This window comes from Populus nigra, chromosome 11, assembly GCF_951802175.1.
Source record: "Populus nigra chromosome 11, ddPopNigr1.1, whole genome shotgun sequence".
Taxonomy (NCBI): Eukaryota; Viridiplantae; Streptophyta; class Magnoliopsida; order Malpighiales; family Salicaceae; genus Populus; species Populus nigra.
The window spans coordinates 15,838,941-15,862,503 of NC_084862.1; the positions used below are offsets into that span (position 1 = coordinate 15,838,941).

At 33.6% G+C, this 23,563-nt stretch overlaps 1 protein-coding gene across 6 annotated transcripts; it reads right to left on the bottom strand.

The window, feature by feature from the left end:
* Window positions 1-9,058: 9,058 nt before the first annotated feature.
* Window positions 9,059-19,021, bottom strand: LOC133668529 (uncharacterized). Of its 6 annotated transcripts, none has more exons than XM_062088441.1 (6): window positions 18,820-19,021; window positions 18,597-18,677; window positions 17,668-17,729; window positions 15,884-15,991; window positions 10,043-15,802; window positions 9,059-9,652 (listed from the first exon to the last, which is right to left on the bottom strand). In XM_062088441.1, exons 4-5 carry the CDS (start codon window positions 15,975-15,977, stop codon window positions 10,152-10,154), a joined length of 5,745 nt encoding a protein of 1,914 aa, XP_061944425.1. In that variant the 5' UTR covers window positions 15,978-15,991; window positions 17,668-17,729; window positions 18,597-18,677; window positions 18,820-19,021; the 3' UTR covers window positions 9,059-9,652; window positions 10,043-10,151. The 6 variants fall into 6 exon arrangements, with proteins under 6 accessions (XP_061944425.1, XP_061944422.1, XP_061944420.1 ...); XM_062088438.1 differs by having other exon boundaries at window positions 9,059-9,315; window positions 9,404-9,652; window positions 10,043-15,991; XM_062088436.1 differs by having other exon boundaries at window positions 10,043-15,991; window positions 17,677-17,729.
* Window positions 19,022-23,563: the final 4,542 nt, after the last annotated feature.

A 23,563-nucleotide genomic window follows, 5' to 3' on the forward strand; every position in this document is an offset into this window, starting at 1 on the left:
GCAAGATTAGCTTCTGCTAAGGGCATCCGTGATAGGATCACCGGGAAATGAATTACAAGGTTAGACTTTGCTAGGTCACCCGGTTCATGCAAGTAAATAAGAGTATTCAAATTAAGAATATGCAAATAAGTGTTAATTGGGTTTAAAAGGTTTACAAGCAAAATATAAGTTGTCTGTTAGAATTCTTATGGATCCGATAGAAAATGAATACTTTATTCATATATATATATATATATATATATATATATATATATATATATATATATATCAACATATATATATCAACATAATGGTATGTTTATTTATGTAACAGGTCCATCAAATACCCAGGGAGATCATTAGTTTAGGATTCTACTTTGTCAAGCTTATATAAATATTTAACTTAAATAAAAGGGAATTAACGTGTTTATGCAGTATGCTTTTGTGTAAACCTTGATGTACTTGTAAAAGTTCAGCTTAGCATGTAGTATTTTAGTTATCTTGTAATTAACCATTTTCAAATGTTTAAGAACACTTATTATGTTGTAAATGCTTTCTTTGTATGTTAGTATTTCTTTTTCTTTTAGATTTTATGATATGATATGTGGGCTATGTTAATATTAAACTTACTCGTATATATATGTGTGTGTGTGTTGAATTATGATGTTGATACAATGTCTGGAAGTATAGACCTTGTGATGATGAGTTGATTGAGTAAATTGATAGAAGTCGATAACTTGGGATATCTAAAATACAAATAAAACTCTGCTGAATTTTTGGTAGATTTCAAAAAAAAAATTTACTCTCAAATTAAGAGCATATGTTGGGATCTTTTAATATAGATCAAGTCATACAGTCAGACTGTTACAGTTTGTGAGATGGATTTGTGATTGTGATGTTCTCTGCAGTAATAGTGTATGGAGGGCAGGGTGTTGATCCATCGATATATCCAATGAGGTCATATCCAATGAATAAATTTTCAAATTGAAGCTTCGTGTAACCATTTCGTAACAGCTAATTTTGAACTTTTGGACTCAGCTACAAAGGAATCCCACCACTTGATTTTGAATTTGTGAATAAGTACTGGATGTCCGTTTTGAAAATTATAATCAAAGAACCATGAACATACCTACGGAACAAAAAATTTTGTACAAAAGATGAGGAGGGAAGAAAACTTTCTTTCAGAGGGAGCCAGTTGGAAATTGTTTTTGAAATGCAGATAACCATTTTCAACTAAAGGATGTTCTTTAAGGTAGTCAACATGACAACCATAAAAGTCCCACCATTGAAGGAACCAGAGGGGGAGATTTGTAGTATTCATGGTATTGTGAAAGTAGAAGAGCCAAGAATGGCTATGATTTTGATTTTGTATGAGGAAGGCATTAAACCATGCCTGTTGGTAATCCCAATATGTGTAGGTGGTATTGAAGTCTTGGGGGCTTGTGCGGTATTGTATGGGGAAGGAGACATGTTGATACAGAGGTTGTCCCCAATCTTTAGGGTGGATGACTTTGTGAATAATGCATGTAGAGTATACGGGTTCAGTGTGATCAGAATGTAATTTGAAGTGTTTGAATTTGACAGAATCGATAATTTCAAGGATAGTTGCATAATAGGATTGCGGTTGGGCTAAATTCCAAGGTTTATAGTGCCATTTTGGAGGGAATATTTTTGAAGCAGCAATGAAAGGGTTTTCATGGTAAAATCCTTCTTCCATAGTTAAAATATTTTGGAAAGCATTTTTGAAAATATATTTGGATTTGGTTTTTGGAAAACTAGTTTGTTGTAAAGAAAGGAGGGGTTTTGAAGTGGAAATGTCTCCTTGATGTTTTGAAAGTGGTTTAGAAATACTACCTGTTTGAGAGACAGAATCACCGGAGGTCTGTTGAGAAACTTTTTGTAGTGCCAGGAGTAATTCTGGGGATTTGGAAATGGTGTCGACCCAATGTTGGACGGCGTCTGCTTGGTCCTGTTGGGGTTTTGTAGCTTCTTGTTCTTCAATAACTGCCTCATACCAAGATTTGATTGGTTGAGCAGCTGAGATAGCTGAAGACATGAGTTTTGTAAAAGGTTTGGGGTTCTGTGGTTTTGGAGGCTGGGTTTGAGGGGCTTTCCTCTTGTCTTTGGCCTTTGCTTTCAGAGGCATCAAGACCTGTTTTGAAGGAATTCGCGGGTTAGGAAATCTGGAATGGAATTTGAATCTCCTTTAATGTACACAATATCAAAATAAAAAATGCTTAAAATAGCTTGCCATCGGGCAAAAATTTGTTTTGAAGCAAGATTTTGGACATCTTTTTGCAGAACTTCTTTTGCGGATTTACAATCAACACATAGAAGAAATTTTTGATTTAATAAATCACTTTGAAATTTTGTAATACAGAGAACAATTGAAAGAATCTCCTTTTTTATAGTAGAGTAATTTTTCTGGCAATCATTCCAGTGGGCAGATGTATATTGGAGGATCTGTTCTTTGTCATTGTGAACTTGTTTGAGAATTCCACCATAACCTATGTCAGAGGCATCAGTTTCAACTATCTTAGAAGCTAACGGGTTAGCTAGATGGAGGAGGGGAATGGTTTGGACCTGTTTCTTAATCTGTTTGACGAGGTTGGTATGAAGATCGGACCAAGGAATGGGGTTTGTTTTTAACCTATCATGTAAGAGTTTTGCTAGACGGCTAAGATTTGGGTAGTAATCCAGAACATAATTAAGACTGCCTAAAAACCTCTGCAATTGGGTTTTATCGGTGATCTTATTAGGAAATTTGTTTGTAAAGGTAAGGGACCTCTCTATTAGTGTTACAGTGCCTTGGCAAATATAATGGCGTAGGAATCGGACACGAGTTTGAAAGAGAGAAATTTTTGCTTTAGAAACAACGAGACCATTTTGTTTGGCAGTATGAAAGAAAATATGTAGATGATAGTAAACAAGATAAATAGTAACAAGATAAATAGTAAACAGTACGTGGCGTTGTTAGACCTGAGAATGATCTTAAAAGATCGGGTCACAGGTTTCCAGCCTATATACTGATTATAAAAAAGAACAAGAATAAAGAAAAGAACAATATACATAGATTTCTGATGTGAATGATCAAGGCAAGACCAACAATGTCAGGATCCTTGATTAAACACAGAGCATACTTAAATGTAACAAGAATAAAAGAACAACAACAGATATAACAAAAACATAGATAAAAATAAGATTATCTTACTTAAATTTGTAACAAAATTAAGACAGGAGATATTGGTTACAGAGAAGAATGGAGATGGGTTACAAATTTTTAGGCGAGAATAAAATTTTCTAGGGAAAAGATTAGTCTGTCTTCTGAAGCATTTGGAGTCCTCTTTTATAGACGAGTTGGCATGGAAGAAGCCAAAATGCCTGGAGACAGAAAAGGAAGATGCCCATGTGATGACAAAAGAGGAAGATGCCCATGTGGTGACAGAAGATGCCCATGGATTATCACATCAATGCGCTGATCCATGGCAAAAAATTTCATTTACATGATTTACAAAACCATGTTTTTATTTGTCGTATAACTAAACAACTCCAAAACCCTGATTTACAAAAGAAAATCGTTAATTTACAAAATAAGATTGAGCAACAGATTTGTTCGGACCTACCTGATGCTTTTTGGAAAAGAAAACAACACATTGTTGATCTTCCTTATGAAGATAGAAGCTTAAAAATATGAAAAATATTTTAAAAAAACTGTTATTCACCATAGAGGTTTGAAAAAGAGGGATTGTTATTATTTTAGTGCTATTTTTTTTTGTGTTTTTAGATATTTTCTCACTTCATATAATTATATAAAAAATTATGAGGCCTAGTATTCTATTTATATGAAAAACTTGGTAACCCTATTAATGGTAAAATATCACTTTATCTTCTAAAAAATATTACATATATTATTTCATGATAATTTTAGAAATTTATGCAATTAAATCCTTACTTGATTTTCTAAGTCTAGAATTTTAATCTCTTATATTAATTATACTTTACTTCTCAATTTCTAAAACTTATTTACAATAAGGTTTTACTTTATTAATCATCATAGTTTAATTTTGTATAAATAATTTCTAATGTGTGAGACCTATTAAGTTTTTAATATCATAATGAAGATCAATAATTCATCTTTAAACTTTCTTGTATTCAGCAACAGATTGAGTCTTCCTTAAGACTAGGAATCTTCCTCGTATTCTTCCTTGTATCTAGGTGTTAATTAGTTTCTCTTAACTCTATATGTACAGCTTTGTTGATTAATGAAAACAGAGAGCCACATTATAGAAAGCTTCCATCTATCTTGGTATTAGAGCTGCCAAATTCTCTCCTTTATTAGTTTCTTTCTTCTTCCACAAACCACCTTCGACCTCCTTGTTCAAAACATAACATGACCACCCAAATCAACTCATCAGATACTATCTCTCCCGCCAGCCTTCAACACCATGAGGTTCCTCTCATTACAATAAATACCACCGCACAAACACCTCTCAAACTCACATCCACAAATTACATCTCCTGGAAGCTTTAATTGGATCTCATTTCTAACTTTTTTTAGTATATTAAGAAGCTATGATATAATATTCTTGTATTGCAAGAGAATTATGCAATGCGATTGTTGTTTTGAGTAAATCTTTGCTCAGGACGAACTTTAAGTATATCGTCTTCAATTTTATCTTCGGTTGTTTTTCACGGTATTCTCAATAATTTGCTTGTCCCTCGGCAACTCTGGAGTTAATTTCTCTATATCTTTGAGATGAGAAGTCATTGTATTTAGTTATATCAGATATGATATTATATTTTTTTTATTGATTTTTTTTGTTTGACTTAATATTAATGAAGTATATTAATTATGTATAGAACGAATGTAATTTTAGATTGTTAAAAAATGAATAGATCCATAACTTGTATTTAATAAGAATAATTACATTTATGAACTTGTTTTGGTTAAGCAAATATATAAAATAATAATAATAATTTATAATTCGATAATTAGATAGTATTTTTATAATTACAATGCACAATACATGTATTAACACAATATTTTGAAAAAAGAAGAAGAAAGAATGCCTTGACATTTAAACCAAGCCCAGATGCCAACAAGCATGAAAACAGAGAAGAAAAGATGAGAGCCTCAAGACACAAGATTTCTTAAACATAATGGGAACCCAGAATATGGGATATCTTAGGGGTTCTGGTGACAAGTATGCAGCTTCATAACCAAGCTATATATTTTATACATAGTACATAGGCTCAAAGCCATTACAGCCACTAAAGAAACCCGAAGATGATATTGATCGAAGCCATCATGACCATATATGACCATAAATTTGTGAGCACAACTAAAATGGAAGACGGCCCTGCATGTGCATGCCCAGTTTGCTCAAGAAACGGTGTACAAGAAAAAAACAAGCTAAAAGGCAGTAAGTTTTCATGTTTTAAGGTAGTCTTCGACTTCACAAAAAACCATGCATCAAAACGCATTTCCCTCCTCCTCCCCAACCGCTAGCACTAATCGCTAAAGCCATGCATAGTTCATCATAATATCTTCCATGGCCAAGACACAATGGATCCGTTGGCTGGGATGAATCTCCTCGAGGTTCCTCAGCTTGATTAATTGATGGCCTCTCATGAAAGCTACCTACCAGAAGCTCAATCTCTTCATCAGTGATGCTACTCAACCAATGTCCAGACGCTCCAAAGGAAAGAACATCTTCTTGTTGTGCCATCACTTCACTGTTCTGTTCTTGCGCAGAAGCTAAAATTGCATTAGTGACCTCGTCATTGCTTGAGCCTGCCACAGTTTTAAGTGTCTTTTTTTTCCTTTTCTGAAGGACCATCAATTGCTGCAAGGGCTGCATCTTGGACATCTTTAGGCACTTGTCCGCTAAATTTAAAAACAAAAAACAACGAATTCAAGGTTGAGGGTCAATCTAGTACGAATTCCATAAGGCATGGATTATAAAAACTGAGAAAGATCAATTTATTTATTTTTGGAAACCGTTGATGATCCTGAACTCCAAAGTTTCTCAACAAAGTTTCTACAACTTGTGTTTTACTTAAAAGATTCAAACAACAGGTACATGTGAAAAGAAGAAACACCAACAAAATGAAGATTAGTCGAGAATTACTTCCTTCCAAATAAAGGGAATGAAGCGAGTGTTGATGCCTGCTTTCTCAAACTCTGCCCTTGCATCTGGACCGTCATTAGCATTTGAGGAGGCAATTAGCAAGACGAAACTAAAAGAAGAGAGCATTTCTGATCACACAATTAACAAGAAGCACCAGCCATTTTAGCAAGAGTGTCAAGCATAATTACTTAAAATATCCAAGAGTCTCTTTAATTATCAAAATAAGATTTCTTACAAGTAATTGGCTTCCCACATCAAGCTATTTGTCGTTTTAATTTTTCATATCAAACTACCACTAAAATGAGTGAATGAATTAAATTACAATAACTAAATAATTAAACAACAATCCATCCATAAAAAACCCTATTTATAATCACTTGAATTTTTAAACCTCATCAAAAAATACCTCTCAGAAGCTCAAAGTCTTCATCAGGGAAGCTGGGCAGCCAATGTTCAGGGCGCACCAACGAAAAGAGCATCTCCTTCTTGTGCCATCACTTCATCATTGTTTTGTTCTTGGACAGAAGCTAAAATTGTATTGGTGACCTCGTTATTGCTTGAGCCTCCTACGGTCTTAAGTTTTTTTTTTTCTGGAGTGTCATCCATTGCAGCACGCACTACATTTTGAACTTTTTCAGGAACTTTCTCACATATTTTAACACCACGCCCTTTCACTCCTGACAAATGCCATTTGATTCTAGAAATGGAAGTATTCTCGGAAAATAAATGCCCACAAAATTTACACTTCATGCCACCATTATTCATATCTTCAACATCATTCCAAAATAGATCGTTTGATCGAACCATTTTTTCCTATAGAAAAAGAAAGTCACAGTATTAAATAAGAATTAATGGAAGTTACATTAATTGGAAAAAGAAAGGTTAAAACAGAAAAATAATTATAAAAAGCTCAAGGTTAAGGGTCAATATAGTGCGAACTCCATAAGACATGGATTATAAAAACTGAGAAAGATCAATTGATTTATTTTTGCAAACTATTGATGAAGTTGAAGCAGAATCTCTGTTTTGATTTTTCTTTTTTGTGTTTTTGGTACATTGGTCAACAATAGCTTGGAAGACTTTTTAGGCTACTCTTCTACTTAAAATATTAATAATTCTATTCTAAATTCCAATCTTATACACCATTTTTATTGGGAACTGCCGCAAGGAAGTTACCCATCTTGCATGCATTTTATTTCTGATTCTTTTCTGATTATTTTAAAATTTCATCACCTCATGATACAATATAATACCCATCATATAGTGCTCCCACTTCTTAAGAGTCTCAAAAACTTGGAACGCTTTCATCTATCAAATTATTTGATATTTAGGACTTGTTCTACGTTTGTATTTGTAAAGGGACCAAGGGCAAACCAGTTTTGATCGCTGCACAAGGAAATCGCTGCATGTCCTTTATTTGAAGAAATCACATTTTGTTCTGCCAAATCTTTCTTTGCTTTAGAATCTACTAAGAGCCAATAGGTTGGGATTTGTTTTGCCTGTATGCAAATTTTTATTTGCTTTTGTCTCCCTAAGGTTTTCATTTTAGAAAAGTCTTGATATATAGCATAATTTGAGCAAAATGTGATAAAGATATGAACTCCAAAAAAAATCACTGTTGAAATCTTGATATATAGCATTTTAGAAATAACTGTTGAAATCTTTTTTTTTTATCAGTGATATGAATAAAAGAACCCAATGTTGGTTTAGATTAATTGTTTGTTTAGTTTAATTTCAAGGTAAAGCATATAAACTCTATATCTTATGTCTTTCATCGATGATCTCATGAATTTTGCTGATGGATCTCGTTAGAGTTTGAAAAGCAAATAATTGTTCATGCTTCTAACTTGTTAAGAAAGAGGGAGAGATACATGGAGGAAGACAATTCTTTTTATTCATCAATCTCATTACATATGGGGAGAAAAAGATTACAGAGTAATTAAAATCTAATTCATGATTAGACTAAAGAGAACTTGAAGTCATTTTAACTACTCATGAACTCATTCATCTTTCTAGGCAAGCTCATCCATCTCTCCAAAGGATTAATATTCAGCAGATCTGTATTGGTTTCCCAGCCTATTTCATCTATCAGTTATCTGGTTTATACAAGGCGTAATCCAGCAAAATGCGAGCGCTTTTGTGCTGGTATGGAATAAATATGGCTTCTCAATTATGGAAAATCTCTTAGTTCCAGTTGGGTAGATATCTTGGTGTGCCTTTCATTAGTGGAAAGCTAAATGATGTTGATTGCATGCTGCTCCTGGAAAATAATCATTAGTAGACTTCAACATTCGGTAACTGAGCTTCAGTAGATTACTGTTCATTTCTTACGGGCTTGATACTAAATTCATTGGGAAATGCAGAGCTAATTTCAACCCAAAAATTTGCTTATCATTTTTAGTGAATAATGAACAAGATGATGATTAACACAGTGATCATTGAAATAATGAAGAAGGTTACAATCAAAACACACCCAGAGCGATACAGGATGAACAAAAAAGGACAGAATATACGAGTCCATCCCAGCTTGAAACAATCAAGTTGAACAGTAGGTGCTTCAAAGTCTAGACAACACTAATGGAAGGAAGTCTGACGCAGGAGATTCTAGAGGAGCTGAGCTATCATATACGTAGCTGATAGCTTTGAACTACCTTGACATGGCAGACCAGTGCAGGGATGGAAGGACACAAGAGTGCGGGTCCGATTTGAGGATGTTTTTGCACACTTTTTAGTTTTAAATCTGTTGTTATCTTATCCATCTGTGATTACTTAAAACTAAATAACACTTTTTGTACACTTCTCTTCTATGACTATTTAATTTTCTTTATATTAAAATATTATAATTTAAAGTTTAATATTACATATCCATTTTCAAAAGTCTTCCCCATCTTTTACCTGCAAACGTGGAGACAAACGAGAGAACACAGTGAATGAACACGTGAAATCCATTGATGAAAATAAAAATTCATTCAATCTGTGACACCAAAACAAGCGTACAAGGTACCATACATGGCGTATAGATTATTACAGAGAGCTCAAAATCTGTGGCCTTAGGAGGAGCATCCTACTCACGTACACTACGAAACAGTAAGTTGTCAGGCTTAATATCTCTATGCATGAGACCAAGTGAAGGACATCCTCAGCATCAGGATGCTCCCACTCCACTACTGACTCACGCCATTCTTTTGCTTCCTTGTGGATGGAACTTAATGCAGACAACAAGGCTTGAATCAGGAAGAGAATTGGTTATAAGTAGACAGAAAGATTCAGAGAGACAGAGAGAGGCTATGTACCCAGATATCCCACAGCAATAATAAATTTGGTACTCAATTCAAAAGCATTATATGAAATTGTCTGACATGAGACTAGAGAAAGTAGGATTCCTGGAGAATCCACCGCATCTTGTGCCAGGGGGTCTCCATGCCCGAAGCTATGCAGAGTGTGGATCCCCTTTAGCTTCCCCAGATGCATCATCTCTCCTTGAAATGCCTTAACAACAAACATTCTGCAGCTTTGGAATCCTTCACCGGCTGTCAAATTATCTACAAAAAGATTATCAAATTATTATAAAGGAACAAACTTTAAAGCTGATCAAATTCTCATTTAAAATCTAGCCTTTAAAAAGACAATAGTTATCCAATCCCACATAAACAAATTAAGCATCTTCCTATAAATAATAAATAAAAAGAGGAATTTTAGATAATATTTAATTAGTGTCTCAAAATTAAAGGGACAAATATAAAAGGTGCTACGATTGGGAATGATAAAATAAAATCATTAGGTTAATCATACTTGTGGGTCAAATTTAATATAAACACACAGCAATGGATGTTGTTGAGGCTAATAATTCATTCAAATTAAATTAAGATTGTGAGAGAAAGAGAGGAATTCAATATCTATTATATTATATTGAAGGCGGAGTCGTTTCCTACCAATGGCTCGGCCCAAAACACTATAAAGGGACGAAGGACTTCCTTAGCGTTAGGATCCTCCCACTCCACTTCTGACTCCCACCATTCTTTTGGATGTATATATATTTTTTCAATAGAAGGGGGAGATAGAAGACAAATTGAGCTTCTCACATGTGTGTACGTCAATAATTCGGAGAGAATCACAAATCAGTTTTGCACTACAAATTCTTTTCAGTTCTGGTAAATCAATCAAGCCCAATTCTCTTAACTTTGGGAGTTTGAATTCGGTGCTGTTGCTGCTGCTTTCTTCATCTGATCTTGTTCCACCTATTATCTCCTCCATCTTCTCACATCCTCTAACTGTAATCTTTTCTAGGTTTACGAGGGAAATCCAAGAAGATGGAACCAAACTCTCCATGCTATTGCAATTCCTTACTTCAATTTGTTGGAGAGAATCGCACCTCAGTTTTGCACTCCATTTGCTTTTCAATTCTCGTAAATTAAACAATGTCAGAGATCTTAACTTTGGGAGTTTGAATTCGGTGATGCTGCTGCTGCTTTCTTCATCTGATCTTGTTCCGCCTATTATCTCCTCCATTTTCTCACATTCTCCAACTGTAATCTTTTCTAGGTTTACGAGGCAAATCCAAGAAGATGGAACCAAGCTCTCCATGCTGTTGCAATTCCTTACTTCAATTTCTCGGAGAGAATCGCACCTCAGTTTTGCACTACAAATTCTTTTCAGTTCTGGTAAATTAAACAATGCCAGAGTTCTCAACTTTGGGAGCTTGAATTCGGAGCTGCTGCTGCTGCTTTCTTCATCTGATCTTGTTCCGCCTATTATCTCCTCCATCTTCTCACATTCTTCTACTCTAATCTCTACCAGGTTTACGAGGCAAATCCAAGAAGATGGAACCAAGCTCTCCATGCTGTTGCAGTTCCGTACTACAATTTGTTGGAGAGAATCGCACCTCAGTTTTGCACTACAAATTCTTTTCAGTTCTGGTAAATTAAACAATGCCAGATATCTCAACTTTGGGAGCTTGAATTTGGAGCTGCTGCTGCTGCTTTCTTCATCTGATCTTGTTCCGCCTATTATCTCCTCCATTTTCTCACATTCTCCAACTGTAATCTTTTCTAGGTTTACGAGGCAAATCCAAGAAGATGGAACCAAGCTCTCCATGCTGTTGCAATTCCTTACTTCAATTTCTCGGAGAGAATCGCACCTCAGTTTTGCACTACAAATTCTTTTCAGTTCTGGTAAATTAAACAATGCCAGAGTTCTCAACTTTAGGAGCTTGAATTCGGAGCTGCTGCTGCTGCTTTCTTCATCTGATCTTGTTCCGCCTATTATCTCCTCCATCTTCTCACATTCCTCTACTCTAATCTTTTCTAGGTTTACGAGGGGAATCCAACAAGATGGAACCAAGCTCTCCATGCTGTTGCAATTCCTTACTTCAATTTGTTGGAGAGAATCGCACCTCAGTTTTGCACTCCATTTGCTTTTCAATTCTGGTAAATTAAACAATGCCAGAGTTCTCAACTTTGGGAGCTTGAATTCGGAGCTGCTGCTGCTGCTTTCTTCATCTGATCTTGTTCCGCCTATTATCTCTTCCATCTTCTCACATTCTTCTACTCTAATCTTTTCGAGGTTTACGAGGCAAATCCAAGAAGATGGAACCAAGCTCTCCATGCTGTTGCAATTCCTTACTTCAATTTCTCGGAGAGAATCGCAAATAAGCTGTGCACTACAAATTCTTTTCAGTTCTGGTAAATTAAACAATGCCAGAGTTCTCAACTTTGGGAGCTTGAATTTGGAGCTGCTGCTGCTGCTTTCTTCATCTGATCTTGTTCCGCCTATTATCTCCTCCATCTTCTCACATTCTTGTACAATAATCTCTACCAGGTTTACGAGGCAAATCCAAGAAGATGGAACCAAGCTCTCCATGCTGTTGCAGTTCCGTACTACAATTTTTTCGAGAGAATCGCACCTCAGTTTTGCACTACAAATTCTTTTCAGTTCTGGTAAATTAAACAATACCAGATATCTCAACTTTGGGAGCTTGAATTCGGAGCTGCTGCTGCTGCTTTCTTCATCTGATCTTGTTCCGCCTATTATCTCCTCCATCTTCTCACATTCTCTAACTATAATCATTCCTAGGTTTACGAGGGAAATCCAAGAAGATGGAACCAAGCTCTCTATGCTGTTGAAATTCCTTACTTCAATTACTCGGAGAGAATCGCAAATAAGCTTTGCACTACAAATTCTTTTCAGTTCTGGTAAATCTTTCAATGCCAGAGATCTCAACTTTGGGAGCTTGAATTCGGAGCTGCTGCTCCTGCTTTCTTCATCTGATCTTGTTCCGCCTATTATCTCCTCCATCTTCTCACATTCTTCTACTCTAATCTTTTCTAGGTTTACGAGGGGAATCCAAGAAGATGGAACCAAGCTCTCCATGCTGTTGCAATTCCTTACTTCAATTTGTTGGAGAGAATCGCACCTCAGTTTTGCACTCCATTTGCTTTTCAATTCTGGTAAATTAAACAATGCCAGAGTTCTCAACTTTGGGAGCTTGAATTCGGAGCTGCTGCTGCTGCTTTCTTCATCTGATCTTGTTCCGCCTATTATCTCCTCCATCTTCTCACATTCTTCTACTCTAATCTTTTCTAGGTTTACGAGGCAAATCCAAGAAGATGGAACCAAGCTCTCCATGCTGTTGCAATTCCTTACTTCAATTTCTCGGAGAGAATCGCAAATAAGCTGTGCACTACAAATTCTTTTCAGTTCTGGTAAATCTTCCAATGCCAGAGTTCTCAACTTTGGGAGCTTGAATTCGGAGCTGCTGCTGCTGCTTTCTTCATCTGATCTTGTTCCACCTATTATCTCCTTCATTTTCTCACATTCTCTAACTGTAATCTTTTCTAGGTTTACGAGGTTTGGCAGCAAGACAAGAGGGAACAACTTCTTCATACTACTACATCCAGAGCAATTGAACACTTTAAGACTAGAAAATACACCATTATAAGATGGAAATGGTGTTGGAGAAGGGCAAAACCAAGAAGATGAAATCAAGCTCTCCATGCTATTGCAATCCTCAATGTGGATGACCTCCAGTTCTATTGAATGCTCTATTCCAGACGAAACATCACATGAACATTTATAAATAAAAAGTTCTTGAATGTCATTAGGGAACATGACTTGAAAATCTCCATCTCCATTGTTACACAAATTACCCAACCAAACTGTTTTACTTCCGCCATAATCAGTTATTTCATTATAATAATCTTCATCCAGTGGTCCTATGAAAATTCTGTATGTACTTAGTGATCGAGTCTTATCCCGAGAATTGAGATACTCCACAAAGTCAGATTGACCTTCAAAATGGCATGCCAATTTTTCCAACTCCCTCAAGCATCCTACTTCTTTTCCTTTAACTGTTACTGGAACGTAGTCATCATCAATCTCCTCTAATATGAAGACTTGCAGGTGAGAGAGTTTTGGTAATATCCCACTAGGAAACTCCTTGACACCACATCCATCCATCCTCAGATACCTCAGGTTGGATAGACATTGCATGCCTTGAGGCATCTTTTCAAGCGACCTAGTACCAGAGAGATCTAACCTTTTCAGTGCTCCGAGCATTTTTAATGGTGGTATATGCCTTAAATCACTGCAATCTTCGAGTAATAATGCAGTGAGACTCACTAGTTCAGAGACAGAATCAGGCAATTCTGTGATACTTGTACGAGACAGATCAAGAACCTTGAGCCCATGCAATTGTGTGAAAAACGAATCTGCAATAAATCGCAACCCTTCATTATCACATAGCAATAGAGTTGAGAGATTGGGACATCTTGGTGAATGCCTAGAAGGAATTTCCTTGACATTACAACCCTTCAGATAGACTCTCACTAGATTCTCTTTCCACATATCCACATCTGGTAATCCTCGAAGAAAATCCCTAACCATGACTGGAGAGTTTGTTTGGAGTATTTGGTGGGTCATGTCCCTAATCAAGTCATGCATCTTGACACATCTATCGTAATCACCATAACCAGCTCTTTCCAATAAACAAACTTTTTCAAGTTTATCAAGCATCGTGTGGCCCTCGTCAAATGCTTCTTGCCTGCTCCTCATTCCTTCAATTATTCCCTCATCGATCAAATAACCTATCAGCTCCTCCCTTTCAATCATATAATCTTCGGGATACAATGCACAATACAAGAGACATTGTTGTAATGCTAAATCATTTAACTGATCATAACTAAATCTCAATAACCGGAATACCTTATCTTCCATTTCCCTACATTTTGATTCTTTCAATTTCTTCAATGTATTCCTCCACTCATGTGGCTCCTCCACTCCTCTCATGCTTCCTGCCATTGTAATAATTCCCAGTGGCAAACCAGCACATTCCCTTACAACATCCTCAGCAATTCGTTTAACTTCTGGGGAAAGTGCTATGTCATGTCCAAGTCTCTCAGTAAACAAAGTCCAAGCTTCTCTCTCTAAAATAGGCTGCACTTTGATGGTGTGTTGGGTTTTCATCTGTTGACAAACTTTTTCTGATCGAGATGTAAGAATCAGCTTGCATCCCTCAACTTGGTCAGGAACTCCCAGCTTTTGTAGGTCAAAAGCCTCCCACAAATCATCCAAAATCAGAACCCATTTCTGTTTCTTTTTTAATTCTTTTGACAATTTGGAAGCTCTATACAACTCCTCATCTTCAGTAGAAAGATCTAAATCAATCCGTCTTGCCAAACTTGTCTGCAATTTATTAATGCTGGTATCTTGTGAAACAGTAATCCAGTAAACAGGAGTGTCTGCTCTTTTTAAAAGCTGATTATGTAGATGTGTCAACAATGTGGTCTTACCCACCCCACCCATACCATAGATGCCAATGCTTGAAAATTCATTGCGCATCAACAAAGATGAGATAGTCTTCTTATGTTCTTCGAATGCTTGACCCACCATTTTTCTCGTTGGAAGTGCATATCCTTTAATCTCATTTGTGTTGCATGCAACCCCTCCAGAAGAGCTAGCTCCTGTGCCAGGCTGCACTAATCTTCCACGATTGTTCTCCACGTCCTCCTCCCCCATTAAAAAAGCAGAGATTGCATTCATCTGACCCCAAGTTTCCTCTTCTAATCGTTGCACTAGATCTATTCTTTGTGTAGCTTCCCCTGTACTATCATGTGCATCAATCATTAGTCTCCTGGAATGATAACTAGATCCATCACCAGTGTTTTCCATGCCATTTGCCGCTGAGTTCGGACAAATTCTCTCTTCCTCCGCACCTTGTTCCATGCCATGAACTCCCACTTGTATCCTTCCAGCATGCCCTGCCAAACTGTCAACTTCTGCATTGCTTTGTTCCAACACTTGAACCGGTACTGGTTCTATCCTGAATGCAACCATGTTCTGCACATCGTTCATATTGGCATCATTGTTTACGGATGGAGAACAGAGTTGATCATCTGTTGGTCGGGATGAATCTCCTCGAGGCTCATCTGTTTGATTAATTGATGGCCTCTCAGGAGAACTACCTCTCTCCAGCTGCACAAGTTCAGCCGCTCCAATCAAATCATTTGCCCGTGCAAGTTCTCCAGTGAAAAAAGGTCCTCCTTGTTGTGCCATCTCTACATGTGTCACTTCAATGTTCCGTTCTTGCGTTGAAGCTGAAATTGCATTAGCGACCTCGTTAGTGCTTGAGCCTGCAACAGTTTTAAGTTTCTTTTCTGGGGGGCCATCAATTGCTTCACAAGCTGCATCTCGAACTTCTGGTGGAACATTTTCACAAATTTTAACACCACGCCCTTTCACTTTTGCCAAATGCAATTTGATCCTCGTAACGGAAGTACCTTGGGAAAAACAATGCCCACAAAACGTACACGTCATGCTACCACCATCCATCTTTTCAACATATTCCCAAAAACGATCATTTGGTCGACTCATTTTGATCACTGGCTCTATAGAAAAGAAAACAGAAAAAGATATTTCAACACGATGCCCTATAAAAAAAAATAGAAATTCAAAGGAACATTGAATAAAAATCAAAGGAAGTTACTCTTAATGGAGGGAGTTAACATCAGAAAGTTGTATGTTCAATTAATAGAAGGAAAAAACCAATGAATTATGGACCAATCAAAACAAAAGTTTAAATAAGAAATAATTTTAATTTTTCAACAACAAATCAAAACGGTTTTAATGATGTACATAATGGAAATTGAACTGAATCCAAGCCTTTTTTTTTCCTTACAAAAGTTTTAGATTTTTTTTTTATAAAATTAGCACATTAAATTAAAAATATTAACCATTTTTCCTTAAATTTATATTCAACCTTAAAAAAAAACCTGTAATTGGATCATAAACTCAACCAAGTTCAATATTTTTTCACCTTAAATAAAAATAAAAAACAAAGTGAACAGTGCTACTCACAGTAAAACATGTGAAGTGAATCCAGACTATGAACTCAACTAGATTTAATATTTGTTTTTTCATAAATTTATATTCAATCATAATAATAAAAACTCATAATCTAAAACATGAACTCAACTGGATTTAATATTTATTTTCCATAAAATTTATAGCAAATCTTAAAAAAATAAACAATATTATCCATAGTAAAATATAAAGGGATAAACAGTAAAACTGCATAATTTTCTACAAACATATTTTAGTTTATATAGTAATAAATTATTATATATATTATTTAGTATATAAAGAAAAAATTGGAAAAATACTGTAGACTTGCATAGTGTTTCCCACGTGGTTTAAATTATCGGTAATTAGTTATGTAATATATATGCTTCATATAATTTCGTAAGAGCACATAAAATCATCATATTTATCTCTTTAACATTAAGTTTTTTGTACAGAAATAATCTTAATTTTCACCATAAACCCTATGGCTTGCAAACATTTTTTTTATTCTTAAAGTTAAAATTAGTACATAAAAATTTAAAGCAACAGTTCATCTCAAAATATACTAAAATTATTTTTAACTTTCAAATACTATATGCTAAGAAAGTCCTATTTATATTCAACCTCAATATTCATACAAAATCTATAGCCTAATTTAACAGTTGATATTATATGATTCTAAAACTTGATTTATTAAAAGGGTTTCAATTAGTTTTTTTTTTCTATGTGATTCATAATATAATTTTTAATAAATCTAATAAATAATCTATATATAAAAAATACAATCCGTAAATTTTATGGAAAATCAACAATTAATTCTACTAATTTATTTAATATCTAAACTATTTTATTTTAATATCTATCCAAATATATACACATGATCTCCTTGGGTGTTTTTATATCATTTTAATAATTTTTTAAAAAAATTAATGTAAGGGAATTAGACTTCATTCTCTATTTTTCCCCATATTACAAGCCTTTGTGTATCTAAATATCTTACATTAAAATTTTTCTTATGAGTAAAAAATTCAATTATTCACCTTGTTATTGTTATCCTACAACAACCTGTCCTTTACTTAAAATGATTCAAGCAATAGTTGCAGGTGAAAAACAGGAACACGAACAATAATGGAGGGGAAGCAAAATCTCTGTTTGATTTTTTCTGTTCTGTGTTTTCAGTACAATGGTCAACAATAGCTTGGAAGAGTTTGTTAGCAGTAACCTGTTCGACCTCAATAATGTTAACGCGTGGATCCCAGTTGTTGTGGAAACTTTGCAAAGGATCTGCAGAAAGAAATATATTAGAATGATTTTTTTTATATTAATATATTGAAATAAAAAATGTTAACGCTTGGACCCGTCAATGTTTTATCAATTTTCCAGTAGAGTCATGACATATTGAATTGCGTGTTTAATATTTAAATATAAATTAATTTATTTATTTAATTAATAATAAATTAAATAATTTTATTCATTTTATTTTATTTTAATTAGAATTATAATTTATATGTAAGAAAACATATTAAAAACTTAATGAAGCTCGGATATTAAGAATTATTTGTACAAAATTAAAATATAATGATTAATAAAATATAATTTTATTATAAATAAGTTTTAGAAATTAAAGAATAGAATATAATTAATAAAAAAGATTAATATTCTAATATATTTCATATTTTAAGCTTTTTAAAAATAAAAAAAATATAATGATTAATAAAATACAATTTTAAAAAAGCATTTTTCATATTTTAAGCTTCTTAAAAATTGTAAGCACGCATAATCTTTATAATATTGTTAGGAATAAACACAAGAAAATGATTTATTAATTAAGATGAAGGGAACTTGAAATACAAAGTCCTTGGCGTTTATAGGAGGAGAAAAAAAATAAAAGGTTACGTTTATTTTTTTCCACAGATGATGAAATACTTATTTTAATTAGGCACTTTCCTTCACTACTTTCTCGAGATCATTTAGTCACAATTAATAGCAATTTTAATTAATTTTACTAATTAGTAGGCAATAAATTTTGGTGGATCATGACTTCCTAGATCAAAATACTTAATTAAATAACATGCAAAAATTATGACCCTTGGTAATTTAATAACCTGTTTTACTTGAATGAATCAAACAACAAAAAGATAAATAGTTTACCTGAACGCTTCTGGCAGCAAAATGAGGTTCTTTAAATGTCTGGTTACTGGTTCGCTTAAACAATCAGTAAAGAAAAGGGATCTGAGAGAAAAAAAATTATTATTATTCACCTTGTTATTGTTATCCTACAACCTGTCCTTTACTTAAAAAAGATTCAAGCAATAGTTGCAGGAGAAAAACAGGAACACCAACAGACGAAGAAGATGAAGTAAAAATACTTAACCTGGATTCAAGATGCCCTGCAAGAGCTGCCTTCCCCTGAGCAGTAATCAGAAAAAAGGAGCAGAAAGCACAGGCAAGAGAAGAGTATATGGAACAGAGAATGGTATAATGTGGAAGAGATTGCTACAGTAATAGCACAGAGAGAAGAACGGTTCGAGGAAAAACAATAATGGAGTTGAAGCAAAAAATAATAATGGATATCCCTTGACTTGGAAGACTTTGGTAGCAGTAACCTGTTCGACCTCAATAATGTGAACGCGTGGACCCAGTTGTTTGTTAACGTGTGGACCCAGTTGTTGTGGAAATTTTGCAAAGGATATGGAGAAAGAAAAATATTAGAATGATTTTTTATATATTAAAATAATAAAAAGTATAAAGAAATAAAATAAATATATTTTTAAAAAGTATATAAAAACAAAAGTTACACATAGAGAGTATTTTTTTTCCGGACGTGGTTTTAATATTTTGAAAAAAGAATTGAAATGACGTGTGGAAGTTAAAGTAGTAGGGTAAAGAGAGATTATTTTCAATTTAGTTTGATTTTTATTAAATAAAATAATTAAACTAAAATTTAAAAAAAAAATTGAATTCAAACCGGTTTAAATTGACCGGTTTTGGTTCGGTTATTTTAGAATAACAACCAGTTCAAATAGACTGGTTCTAGTTTGGCTCAATTTTTTTCCGTTTGACTCAGTTTTTTCCAGTTTGGCTGGGTTTTTTTCCGGTTTGGCTTGGTTTTTTCTAATTTGGCTTGGTTTTTTTCAGGTTTGGCTCGGTTTTTTCTATTTGGGTTCGGTTCGATTCATTTTTTCGGTTTCAGGCTTATAAAACCGAAACCAAACTGGTTGGTTTTCTAAAAATTTTAATCGGTTTAATCAGTTTTTTTTATGATTTGATTTTTTCAATTATCTATTTTATAATTTTTTCAGTTTAATTAGTTTCCAGTTTTTTTTTCACCTCTAATTATGGTTTTTTTTTTTTTTTTATCAGCACCAATAGTATTGACTACCTCGATCTTGTATGCTCTACTGGGTGTATAGTGATTTTCTCACCTCTGATTCATCCATCATTAGCTTTTTCTATAGCGCACACAACAAAATTGACGATTGCCATCGTTATTGAAAATCTTCTCAACAATGAGAACGTACTCTGTCTTATCTTCCAGGATTCACATTTTATTAACGATTTTCATCGTTCTTGAAAAATAATCTATAATTAATTCTCCTGTTTTCATTCTAAGCATTTCAAACTCTGAACGAAGTGTTTGAAACTGCTGCCTCTTAGCCCTTATTGTACCTTGATATTTCTTTTTCATGGAATCCCAAATATGCTCGACTGTGTCTTTGCAAAGAATGGTTTCCAAAAGTGAGCAGTTGAAGCAAAATCTCTGTTTGATCTTCAAAATCTCTGTTTGAAGCAAAACCTCAATAATGTTAACGCGTGGACCCCAGTTGTTGTGGAAACTTTGCACAGAATCTGGAGAAAGAAAATATCAGTTTGATATTTAAAAAATATATATTTTTATTTAAAAATAAATTAGAATAATTTTTTTTATTTTTGATATTAATATATTAAAATAATAAAAAATATTAAGAAATAAAATAAATATATTTTTGAAAAGTATATAAAAACAAAAGTTACACATGGATGAATTCTTGAGTATTTTTTCCCGGGCGACGCGATGAAAGTGAAAGTATTATGGTCAGCACCAATTGCATAGTTATTAGTCCCGCCTGACATTGACCCGGTTTTTTTAATTTTATAGGTTAATACTAAAAATAAATAAATAGTAATTATTTATCACCCGTCGAAAGTTATCTGTTCTGAATCTGATCGTTGCCCATCCATTATGAGGAACTCCAACTGTAGTCTCCTCAGGTGGATCAACAAGATTATATCTTGAAGGATCCTTAGGTCAAAATTCCCAGATCCCCATCCAACCACGTAAAAGCTATAGCCATGTAAATGGATGGGATGTTTATCAGCAGCTAATACATTTGTCCCTTGAAGAATGATCTCAACACTTGCATTGTACTCCAAAACCCTCACCTCAGTACCAAAACTTGGTGTCAAAAGGTTGGGTGGGAGATTCTCAGCAGTGTAATTGAACTCATTAGGAGGCTTACGAGGAAAATTCCTCCAGCAACCCCATAATAGTAAGCTTGAAGGATATCCAAAGATGGAGGAGTTACAAAGCTAATGTTATTCATACTAGCTGCAAACCTCTTACCAAAGGGACCCGCGCAAGATTTATCAGTGTGTATATATATATAAACCGGGTCTCGTCCGGGTTCGCCTGGGCCGCCCGGTTTTTACCGGGTTGTTGCACTGACCGGTTTTTTAATAAACCCGAACTGGTCTAGTCACCGGGTCGACCGGATCCCGAGTCGACCCGCGGGGCCAGGTTTGAAGACCGGAGCGGAGCCTTTTTAGATTTTTCACTTTGTTTTCTTAACTCTTTTTTTTTTCAATTGAATCATTTGATTGCAAAATTAACTCCTAATTGTTTTAAATTTATTGGTTAGAAACAAAATTAAAAGATAGGGACCAACTTAAAAAAGATACTGAAAATGGATTGTAGTTTTAAAGTTGACAATAAAAATACACTTTAATCCTCCAGTTTATATATTTAGACTTTTTCGGTCCCTTATTTTTTCTAAATTATTTTCAAAGTTTTTGTTTAAATTATTTTATAACTCTTTTATTTGCATCTAGAATTAATTTGATTTGTGGTCAATTAAGATTCAATAAAAATCCAACTGGAAAGAGAATAAAAGGAGGACAAATCATTAGTTGGGTTAACTTATTATGATTGTATTAATTACATGTGTTGTATATTTTATATGTTAATTTAGGTCGATATAATTTATCATCATCTTTCCATTTCACTTTCTCAATTCTTTGACAGTTTTTTGTTTTTATATTTAAATTATGGTTAGACAAAATTATAATGATGAAGGTGTTTTTTTTTTAAAACCCAGATTGCTATTTGAGCGAGGCATGCCCACTTGGTCAAACAAGTAACACCAATTTATTGTTTTTAAATTTATTAAAAATTATAGTTGTCAATTAATTTATTTTAATATGCCAGTCTAGTTTTTAATTATCATTTCAAATATTTCATTGCATACAGTAAAAAATTAACATTGTTGATATTTTTAATGCAATTGTTTGCTTTTTATTTAACCCTCAGCAAAGCCCACGCTCAAAGCTTAGTAGTTTTTGTAGTTGAGCTAAGGACTACGACTCCATTTAACATTTTTATCCATTTATGTTTTTAAAATTTTTTAAATATTTTTTAACTTCAAATTAAATTTTGTTTTAGTATTTTTATATTATTTTAATGTGTTAATATCATAATGAATTTTTTAAATGATTTTAATATATTTTTAAATAAAAAAACTTTAAAAATGTATTAAAATAATATTTTTTTAAAAAAAATTTATTTTTAATATTAGTATATTAAAATAGTTTAAAATACTAAAAAATTAATTTAAAAAAATTAATTTTTTTAAAAAACATAATTATACCGCGTAACAAATAGTCTCTGCAACTCGCATCTATAGCTTTTTACCGGGACCATTATTCCCAGCCCTCCTCCCAATTATCAATCACAGGTGCCAAAAGATAAGGGCGATTTCATCTACAGTTATTAAAAGGATCTTCTCCTCGAGATTATGGAGCCAATTCAGGTTGCGTTTGTTTTCTACTGGTTTTTATGTTTGTAATGAAACAAATATAATAAGGCATCTAGTAATAAATTAAATAATGTTTTATATTACAAGAACTACTAAAAAATTAAATTTGAAATGCAGTTTTTGTAAAGTAGTTTTTCTATATATTTTTAATTGAGTTTCTCCCTGTTTGTTTTTGCGTCTAAAAAATAATTTTGAAAAAAAATAATTTTTTTTGTTCTTTTCTTTACTTTAAATTAATATTTTTTTGGTGTTTTCAAATTATTTTGATGTGCTGATATCAAAAATAATTTTTAAAAAATAAAAAATATATTATTTTAATGCATTTCCAATTCTAAGTGAAAAACATTTTGAAAAGTAATCGCAACCATACTTTTAAACACAATTATACATGTTTTTTTTTTCTGTAAATAAACTTTAATCATAATTTTTACTAAATACCTATCTAAATCCAACTAACAACAATTAGCTATATTTTTTAAAATTTTATTTTTTTCAAACCATAACTATAAAAAATTACCTCAAAAACATTCAAAAACAATCAGACTCTCAGTTGCAAAATCATCAGACATTTCCAAGGCTAATCTTGATTTAGAAACCATTAATTTGCTACTTTCTCTCGGTAACTTTCATGTTCTTCTTTGGTCCTCTCGTAACTTTTTGAAAGGTCTGCTAAACATAGGAAAAGGAGCTAACTTCTTCCAAATGACTGCTATTTAAGCTCTGTATTAGGCATTTATTTATTTATCTTAGAAACGAACTGTTTGATGGCTATGTTAGTGAAAATATCATGCATGGTTGTCTCACATGAGCAAGAATGTCTATAACATTACACAGATTAAAGTATTCTTAGTCATCATAACTTAGAACCAAAATGAAACCCCACAAAACCATGTCCAGCAGAACTCACAATGGACTCCTCCATTGTAGAATGCTTGCAGACTGAACTGTAATGCAACAACCATGCATAAATGAAGTTAGAATTTTTGGATTTGTCATGAGTGATGTTACTTAGACACTGTTCGGTGTTGGGTTAGTTTCTACTCTTCG